At 37.8% G+C, this 10,026-nt stretch overlaps 1 protein-coding gene and 2 pseudogenes across 5 annotated transcripts in view; 1 reads left to right on the plus strand and 2 right to left on the minus strand.

Moving 5' to 3' along the window:
- Window positions 1-2,821: 2,821 nt before the first annotated feature.
- LOC101293441 lies at window positions 2,822-5,333 on the minus strand (annotated as a pseudogene).
- A 197-nt stretch (window positions 5,334-5,530) lies between these two features.
- On the plus strand, window positions 5,531-8,764 carry LOC101302492 (DNA-directed RNA polymerase I subunit RPA12-like). Of its 4 annotated transcripts, none has more exons than XM_004288092.1 (7): window positions 5,531-5,630; window positions 6,619-6,680; window positions 7,268-7,411; window positions 7,670-7,710; window positions 8,172-8,231; window positions 8,310-8,369; window positions 8,477-8,764. In XM_004288092.1, the coding sequence occupies exons 3-7, from the start codon at window positions 7,282-7,284 to the stop codon at window positions 8,549-8,551; spliced, it is 366 nt and encodes a 121-aa protein (XP_004288140.1). In that variant the 5' UTR covers window positions 5,531-5,630; window positions 6,619-6,680; window positions 7,268-7,281; the 3' UTR covers window positions 8,552-8,764. The 4 variants fall into 4 exon arrangements, with proteins under 4 accessions (XP_004288140.1, XP_004288139.1, XP_004288138.1 ...); XM_004288091.1 differs by having other exon boundaries at window positions 5,577-5,630; window positions 6,619-6,825; window positions 8,477-8,748; XM_004288090.1 differs by lacking the exons at window positions 5,531-5,630; window positions 6,619-6,680 and adding an exon at window positions 6,778-6,896 and having other exon boundaries at window positions 8,477-8,748.
- Window positions 8,765-9,427: 663 nt separating this feature from the next.
- The window catches only part of LOC101293728, a 1,291-nt pseudogene continuing 692 nt past the window's right edge, over window positions 9,428-10,026 (minus strand). The window contains exon 2 of the transcript XR_183850.1: window positions 9,428-10,022. The product of XR_183850.1 is annotated as an mRNA cap guanine-N7 methyltransferase 1-like (transcript). The remainder of the gene's footprint in view (window positions 10,023-10,026) is intronic.

Raw genomic sequence — 10,026 nt, forward strand, 5'->3', positions numbered from 1 at the left:
TTTACGTAGGGGGCAATAAAGTTGTTTATTAGGGTATTTGCTGTGTGTTGTGGCCATGAAACTGAAAGGGAGATAATGAATTGCAAGTTTACTGACCCCCAGTAGAAGTTTACTGGGGGCAGTAAACTTCTTCTGGGTTTTTTTAGGAGCAATAAAGTTGTTTATTAGGGTATCTGTTGTGTTCTGTGGCTATGAAACTGAAAGGGAGATAATGAATTGCAAGTTTACTGACCTCCAGTAGAAGTTTACTGACCAGTAGAAGTTTACTAGGGGTCAGTAAACTTCTACTGACCCCCAGTAGCTTCTCTGTTTATTATGCAACCAGTAAACTTTATTATGGAAACTTTATTGATGTATTTTAAATGCATGCAGAATGACATGGTTGATGAGGTCAATAAACGAAATGATGCATTTAAGGAACAACACCCTGACGCGACCGAGGAGCAGATTATGGAAAGTGTTCAGTCCCAACAAATTGAGGTGTTGGGTACGGTGCTCAAAACTCGCAAAGGAAAGGAGATCAGAGGGATGGGACGAGGAGGCGAACGAGACTTGGGCCATTCTTCAAATGCTTCCACTTCACGTAGTCGTCCTCCTAGAGTTGATGAGCAGCAATTCCAAGAGGTGCAGCAGCGCTATGAGCAGAGACTAAAAGAATCAGAGGATCGTGCCCAGCAGCAGTTAACAGAGGTCCAGCGGCATGCCCAACAGCAAATCCAAGAGGTCCAGCAGCGTGCCTTGCGTGCTGAGTCTATGTATAGTGCTGTGCAGTCCCAAGTTGTAGCCTTATATGAGCACCTAGGTATGCCACCTCCTCCTCCTTCACAGTTTCCTCCTCCACCTCCAGATGCTTCTCCTCCACATGTTCCCCACAACACAATGATGATCTGGGCGACAATATAGAATTGGACAACAGACGTCCTTAGAATTATTGATTTTGTAGAAGATTCATAGTTTAGCTACATTGTATGAACAATTTTCTACCTATTAATTAATTCATTAATTATTTTGTATATATGAATAATATTATTTGTCCATCTGTGATCAATATATGAAAAATGGTCCAAATCCAGTGCTTCCGGTAAATATGTATCTGTATATGTTTCATTATTGTTACAGATTTGTAATTTTTGGAAACAGTGAAACCCAAAAAAAAAATCATAAATAACAAAATTCAGTGTTTTTTCAACATAATTAATCTCTTAGGCGACGGAAATAGAAACCTTCGTAGCCCAAGATATTTGTCTTGCACGACGGAAACTCTACTCTTCGTCGCCCAAGATATTTCTCTTGAACGACGGAAAAACTAACCTTTGTCGCCCAAAATAAACAACCGAAGCCACGGAACAGTAACATTCGTCTCCTAAGATAAAATACCTAGGCGACAGAAAGAGTGATATTCGTTGCCCAAGATATTTGTCTTGGACGACGGAACATCTAATCTTCGTCGCCCAAGATATTTCTCTTGAACGACGGAAACACTAATCTTTGTCGCCCAAGATAAACAACCAAAGCCACGGAACAGTAACATTCGTCTCCTAAAATAAAATACCTAGGTGACGGAAAAAGTGATATTCGTCGCTTAAGATAAACAACTTGTCCGACGAATACAAAGATCAATCGTCGACTAAGAACAGATATATATTCGTCGGGCAGTAGCCATACCGACGAATTTTCCGTCGCTTAAGAACGATCATATATTCGTCAGTAAAAATTCTTACCGACGAAGGTTCTGTCGGTTAAGAGGGATTTCGTATTCGTCGCCTAAGAATATTTCCGACAAGAACTTTCCGTCGATATGTAGTTTTATCGACGATTCTGTTTGTCGACAAGGCAGCTAAGTGTCCGTCGGGTTGGATCAGTCTTAGTCGATGACTAACTTATTTTCCGTCACGTAAGTGCCTACCTCACGACACCTAGGCGACGGAACTTAGACGACGGATAATTCGTCGGTCAAGATGTTAATCGACGGATATTCGGTCTTAAGTGATGAATTGTTTCCGTCGGCTAAGTCGATATTTCCACTAGTGTTCCAAACAATGTTATTTGTCTCAACCCATATAGACATATAGTCCATGAAGCCATAAACAAGATCTCTAATTGAGTTGAAGGCAGCTTCTCCATCATATCAAACAACCAGCCTAGGGAGAAAGAGGGCACAAGTGATTAGGGAGAACAACTCTCTTACTGTCCAGTTCTTTCATGGTTTGCTAACTACAGTTTAAAGGAAAACACTACAGCTATCTGCTATTTGGTATTTCGAGATTTAAACAATTATATGCTGGATTCGTTCACTAAGTTTTTCTCCTCCCAAATCGATTTAGCTCCATCAAAACTGTTAATCAGTGGATGAGACATAGTAGTTGACAATATAGCATTTGAGTAGAGTAGCCATTCCTCGAAAGACCTATTTTCGCAGGAATTATGGTCTTATTAGACATGCTTGAAAACTCATCATATTGTGACTATCTTTAGTCTTGGTCATTGTTTGAATATCGGTTTTTGGAACAACTTATCAAATGGTTTTGAACTTTCGATTTTGATGATACCTCTTCGAACCAGTTTAATATTTGCATCAGACGATTCTTTTTGTACTCATTTTTTTGGTGTAAATGAGGCATAAAAAACGCCTAGTAACAGAGAAAAACACAAAAGGTAAGTAGGTAACCCATGAGGCTAGTGCAGATTGCAGAAGGCACCACTAAAGTCATCAAACATGGATGATGTTACATTGTTAAGCAAAAACTCAAAACCTATACATCAAGTAGACTTTACATATTTTGAGCTGCCAAAATAGGCTACAATAGCAAAGCAGGAACTCTCATCTCAAGACCACCTTCAACTTGCTCTTTACCAACTCTATTACAGCATCCTGCATATGCAATTGAAACAGATTTCAAGGTTATGCCTTCAATGTGCGACCTCATATTTATATGAACAGATTTCAAGAAAGAAATCATATGACCGACCTCATATTTATATGAACTACCTGTAACTTATTGATTTCATCGTTTGTAAGTGACCATTCCATGGACCTATAAAAAATCCTGTAACAGTGATTGGTCTTTCCTTCCTTGTTTTTGAAACTGTCTAACAATTGCACCTGACATTATACAAAAGGTATTTCATTAAATTGCATAGAAACGACCAATATTGATGGATTATTGAAATACATTGTCAAACATAATATACATGTTTTTAGAGATTGTGGAGTAATATGTTGGACAGAGAAGGTGAGAAAATGTCATAACAATATTGATTCCGCAGTGGCTATGCAAGTGTGTTTGATGCCAATTACTCCATTACTCCCTACTGGAGTCGGTGAAAGTGTAGAATATTTGCTGTCAGTTTCATGAATAAAGGAGATAAATGCTTAGTCAAGGTGAATTCTTGTTGTATCTATGTTTATGATGGGTGCTAACTCTGGTTGTTTCAGTGCTATATTTTTAGCTGCACTTACATTTGCTTTAACGGCAAATTAAATTTTTTGATTGATGGCATCTATGTTTGATTTGTTTTGTATTGATATAAGGTTTTGATTGCTGAAAATGTAGGCTCTGTGGCTCCGCTCATGTTTTCTGATCAGGAGGTTGCGGAGGTGAATAGATTGATAGACGATTTGACTGCTTTGAATTCCAAGCCTGTTGGTTAAGTAATGTATATGTTCCGCTGTAATTTCAGCTACGTACTTGCTCTTAGTGTTTAATAGAGATTAGAGATTGAATGCTGGGTTTGCTTAGAAGTGCTTTAAATTAATATGTTGTAATTTCATCATATGTTTTGTTTACTTGCTCTTACTTGCCAGTTGGCTTTCTGTAAATATGATTGGGGAATCAATTGTGTTCTTATTTGAATTAGCAACTAAAGTACTACACTTGCCATTTTCTAGGCTTGAATCTCCTTTAGGTATTCATATATGTTCTAGCATATATCATTTTGCCTGTATGAATCATCCACATATATCTAGGAGAATTTTATTGAGGTGCTCTTTTTGATTATTTCATCTCATGTATCAACCATAAACTTTGTAGGTAGTTGAACTACAACTGTCATCCTTTTTTGACAAATTTGATCCTAGGCTAGCTGTTGCTACCAATTTCCCTAAAGTAGTTATCCATTGTTGGCATAAATCTTACAGAATTTCAATTGTTTTTCTCATTTCCTTTTTTCTTCTAGGCACAATATGCCCTTGACATTCAAAACAAAAGGTTGCAAATGATAGTAGAAACTCTTCACACAGTCTCAAACTTGTCTATGGGGTTGGGAGAGAGGCTGGAACCTCTCCTCTCTCTACCTTCCAAGGTCCTCCATAAAACTTTGGCTTCATAAGAGGGACCTAATGGCCAGGATGATCTTCCCAGTATTTTTCCTGCACAATAACAAAACTTACAAGTTTCATACAACTCTTCAAAATCAGTATGAACAGATATAACATTTACTTGCGTCAGATTTCATAAACAGAAAGATACGTGAAGCTACACAATACGATTTTCCTTGAAAGGGAAATCAAGATAGCTGGGCAGCTAGATCATATATAAGTAATCAAGACAGAAGATTAAGTTAGGTGAGATCAGCAGAGCAGACACCATTAAGAGTTGGTATCCACGCTTTGATGAAAACAATAAGAACTGAACTAAACATTTGCAAGGTTATGAACACTATAGACCATTAAAACTAAGCTACAATATGTTGGTAGCATACAATAAGCTGACATATTGCCAAACTGAGACTCCAACTCTTCACCAATCACAACTCTAATCAAAGATAAACCAATCAGGAGTTGATCAAAACCTCAAATTCCTTTCAAGACAAGAACCAAAAAACACATCTCCCAACTCTATTGCCCGTTTCTCCTCGATTACTTTCAGGGATCAAAGCATTTTCATTTCTCTTCAAATTGCTACTCTATGACTATAAGGCATATGCAAAATAACAACAACAACAACTCATAGACAATGAACTGAACTGGACCCATTTGACTCCAATATAGTGTTTCAAACACCAACAGGTCTAACACTTCTCCCATCTATACATATAACATGAACTCAAACATATCCAAATCAAACATGTCCAAATTAAAGAACACAACTTAAACAGTATCAACTACCCAGCAGAGTGATTACCTTGTAGAGCTGTTCAGTGACGGCGGAGGCGACGACTCCGGTGTAGAAAGCAGCGACGTAGATAGTGACGAGAGGAGTAAACAACTTGGGGCGGGTGTAGGGCTCGACCATGTTCCAAAGAATCATTCTTTCCCATTTTGTGTACACATAGTCTGCGTATTTCCTCCAGTAGCTCGCCAAATTTTTTCTCTTCTGAGTGCTAAAAATCATGGTAAGACTGTGGGCAATTGAATATGTTCAAGCAGCACAAGAGCAGATATACTATTTATGATTTGTGATTTGTCTGTTTTGCCCCTGGAGCTTTTCTGCAATCCCGTATATGCCCTAGCAGCGGATATAAAAGGCTTCCCTTCCCCCCCCCCCCCCCCTCCCTCCTCCTCCTCTTTCAAGCGGCAGCTTCACTTCTCCGTCAATCTCAGTCACAACTCCCCCGTCGTTGTCGCCAGAGAGGTTGCCGTTTCCCATAGCCCGCGCCGTCGCCCGTAGCCCACATCCCTACTTCCCCAGGTATGACTCAATCGGATTGCTTATAATCTGATCGTGGACAGAGCACTGAGAGCAGGCTTCAATTCAAAAGCCATCATATTCATATGCTTCAATGTCGTCTATAACTAGAGTTTCAGTTTTAGAGTTTCTGTCGATTTAGGATTTGTTGATAATATTTACTTGATTAGGATTTGTTGTTATGGGAGCTCCCACATTATAGATTCGTGTAATTCGTGCTTGGTTTCATTTTGTTATTTTATTGAAATATAAGACTGTTTGTAGGATTGGTCAATAATATAAGCAAAGTGGAAATTATCAGGTGAAAATGTTAGATGCATGAGAATTTATTTCAGGGCTGTTCTAGTTTGAGGTTAATAATATTTGCACACACATCTCAGTTCTGTAAGTTCAGTTTTAGGAATATACGTTTGGATTTTGAATAAGCTCACCTGATATGGAACACTAATTGAGTGGATTGATAGGAGGAATCATAAATAAACTTTTGTCTTATTGCTGTCTGATATTCTTTTACGACTCATGTAGTGGTAATATGAGACCAATAAGGGTATTGAATGAATCTATGTAGTTATCTGATTCATTTGCTATATTGTCCTGTCAACTATGTGTGCAATGCATAAAAAAGTGGCATCCAATAGGGTTATTGAATAGCCAAAGAAAATGACAAAGAAGAATGCAGCTTTATTCGTTGTTTGAGAACCTTTGGTCAGACTTTCAGAGGCATGTGCCTGAAGTTAAACTCACATAACCTACTGAGGCAAACTTTCATGGACTCACAATGAGCTTTAATAAATTATTTTTAATCTAATTTGAGGTTAAATTTTGTTCAAATTTTCATCAACAAGCCAAATGCAGAGCTGCCTCTCTCTCTCTCCTGCTTTGGTTTTCTCATTTCTCTCTGAGCAATTAACAATCTCTGTCAATGTGGTTGTACTTTTGTTAAAGCTTAAAATCAGTCTTAAGCTCACTATTACTTGATAATTTTGTTCAGCTGTGGTACAACAACTGAAGGAGGGAGGGATCACTAAGCTGTGCTTTGGGTTGGAACTGAAGGTGTGGTACTATAACTTTGTTCAGGTGTGGTACAGCTACTTTTTTCAGATTATAAGCAAAGTCAGAATATTTGGATTGCCACTCTCAACTACAATAGCCTCCATCGTCTCTCTCTCTCTCTCTCTCTCTGCCTGACTCTGTAGAGGTGAGGTGTCCTGGTTATTATTTTCAGCTTTCCTTTGTGGATCGTGTGAGGTATCGAGAATAATTTCATGGGTATGTAAGGAACTGAAGATTATCATTAATTTGTTCAGGAATATAGCCAATTTGTATTGGGATTTGTGAACAACTGAGAATATATATGTATATACATATATATGATATTTTGCATCCACAATGACAATATTATTGGTGTGGCTTGCTACTTGATGACGAGGAAGATATGAAAGAATGAACCAGTGTTTAAATTTTATGCTTGTTCATCATTTTAGCTGTTTGAACTTGAGTTTCATTTAAACTTTCAATGGTTTGGTGAGTTCGAGTGTTGATTAGTTGTGCCCATTACCTGTTTGAATAAATGCTCTAAAGCATTCATGCATTTTTTCAGCAAAATCTCTCTTGGACTTTACTTTTGTGAATGCTTATAGGTTCACTTTCAACAATGGCGTCCATGGAAAATTCTCGCGATTTCATGTTCTGCAACATCTGTGGGACTATGCTATCTTTTACTAGAACTCTTTATGCTGAACCCGGCCAATGTCCCAAGTGCAAATTTTCCCGACCTATAAAAGGTAGAAGAAACAGCCAAATTGCATTTATTTGCATACTTGTTCTGTTTTTGAGTATTGAAATTGAGTTGTGATGATTGAGGGATAAATGAATTGATTTTGTTCTTTTAAATGACATGTGTATGTTGGGACGGTCTATTGCTTGGCATAGATTCAAGTTTCTTAAGTAATTTCAGACCCAGAATGTAATAGAGTTGAATGCCATCTTAATTTTTTTTTTCCAAATTCTGTAAATATCTGATATGATCATTATTGTTGCAGAGCTCTCCAAATATAAAATATCGTACACGGTCAGTAAAGAGGTATGCCTTGTACTCACTGATGGCCTGATGCTCATCTTCTTTTATCCAGATAAGCTCTTATGTCTATTAGTTAGTAATTACTAATCCTGTATTCATGCAACATATATATCTTCTTACTGGGGAAGAGATGAAAGAGAGAGAGAGAGATGATACCTGATTTTAGTTGTGGGGGGTTCACTCCAGACAGAAGTTGGTGTTGATGTCAACAGTTATTTGCCTCTCTCTTTATTCATGCCCCTTATTACTATAGAAATGATATAGCTCAGCTTTATTTAGATGTTAAAACTAACCTAAGGTCTGAGTTTAATCTAAGGGTATTATTACCATCGTTGTAAAACTATTCACCATCAATGTTAACTTTGTTGGGGTTACAATCTCATGGTAGCATCTTGATTGAGGCATATCAAATATTAAGGAAGTAAAGATTTTGTTGGGGTTACACTCTCATGTTGACTTTGCAGGATATTCAAAGGGAGCTAGGCATATCAAAGATTAAAGAGGAAAAGACTGAATTGGCAAAGGTATTTACACTTTTCAATTTTCATTAAGTCGTTATAGTGTTTCGTCAATCTCCTAATACTATATTCCTTCTAAAACAGACGGACATGAAAAAATGTGAAAAGTGTGGCCACAATGAGCATACATATTTTTCTAGACAGGTATATATATTTCTATAACCGATCTTTGCTCTTTAGTCTTTGCTATTCTCTTTTTATCTTCTTAGTTGCCGCATTTTTAATTTATGTGATATCGACTTTTTGTACAGATGAGATCAGCTGATGAGGGGGCAACTACTTTCTACACTTGCACCAAATGCAATAATAGTTTTAGTGAAAATTAATGTGTAGATTATGCAACTTCTTTTTGCTCAACTGAAAGTTGTTCCAATTGTTTTTCCCCAGATGATTTTCCATTCAGTCCATCGTGTACTTTCCTTAGAAGCTTGATCTGGACTCTCAAGCTTCCTATTGTTCAAATGTGCTATCTGATTGTTAGGAAATCCTTGATGCTTTAATGACCCAAGTTGACCTTATATGTGATTAAAGTGCTTCTGCAAAGGCATGTAGGGTATAGAATTTCTTCTGCACCAAGGGAAGCAAATAATGTGGCGCACTTATTTGCTTCTCATGCCTTAATAGCCAAATTTGGTTTGTCACAGCTCCCGAATTTGTAAGGGTTGTTATTCGAAGCGCTGTACTCGCCAATTAATTCAACGGAACTCTTTTTTATTTAAAGAAACAATGAATACAAAATTAGTTGAAAATAAGAACTACTTTTCTGCAGACTAATAACTCAAAATGTGAAGAACTGCTTTGTAGGTTATTATTTGTATCTCTTGGTAACTTTGTAATGATCCGGTTAAATTGCAGGTCTAGGCATAGATCGATCATTTCATGAGTTTGTTTGCATCAATCTTGCAAGCTAGCACTTGCAGTTGAACCCCCTCCCCTCTCTGCGTTTTGATATAAATTACCTTACAGTTCTTGGTGCTTGATAATCTGTGAACATATTGAACATTTCTTTTTCTTTTTTGAGAACTCAACATTTTGAACATTTCGTATACAAGACTGAAATGAATTTCGTAGCAAAGGTAGATTTCAAAGTAAGTAATTGTACGTCAATTTCATCGATAACATTGAAAGGCAATAACTATATATACATATCCAAGAAAGAACAACGAATTATACAAGACTGAAATGAATTTCATGTATAGCAAGGTGTTGGATGAATTTCAAGCTGGTTGGCCTCGTTTCCTCAAGACAAAGGACAGGTATAGATAGGCCACTTCCCATTCGTCTTTTATATTGAATTTTGACCCCCTAACGCACCAATCGTCTGCATCAAAGCCTCATACTCTGGTAGCTTCATATACTCGTGTACAAACTTGTGATTGTTTTTCACAAAAACCAACTCCATACCGTACTCTTCTGCCAATGATTTGAATACGTGAAAGGGGACGAGCCATTCAGGGCAATCAACACAACCCTCAAGGTGAAACATGTACTTGATACTAAAGGGGCTTGAAGACTTGAATTTCTTTTCAGAAAATTCCTCATCAAATCTCACCCAGTACACACTGTTTCCAAAGAACAATCCTTGAGTTTGTCTCAGCTTCTTGATGATCACATTGGCGTCTGGCATGGTTCCAATGAAAGTTCCGCCGGGGCGAAGCGAGGCTGAAATATTAGCCAGGGCTCTCCTTGCACGCGCTTCCGTGGACCAGGAGTAATGCAAGGCAAATTGGCAACTGCAAATATCAAAGGGTGCCTCATTCGCCAGGGTTTTATCAACTAGTCCAACCTCATAGCAGTCTCC

This window comes from Fragaria vesca, linkage group LG1 (assembly GCF_000184155.1).
Source record: "Fragaria vesca subsp. vesca linkage group LG1, FraVesHawaii_1.0, whole genome shotgun sequence".
Classification (NCBI taxonomy): domain Eukaryota; kingdom Viridiplantae; phylum Streptophyta; class Magnoliopsida; order Rosales; family Rosaceae; genus Fragaria; species Fragaria vesca.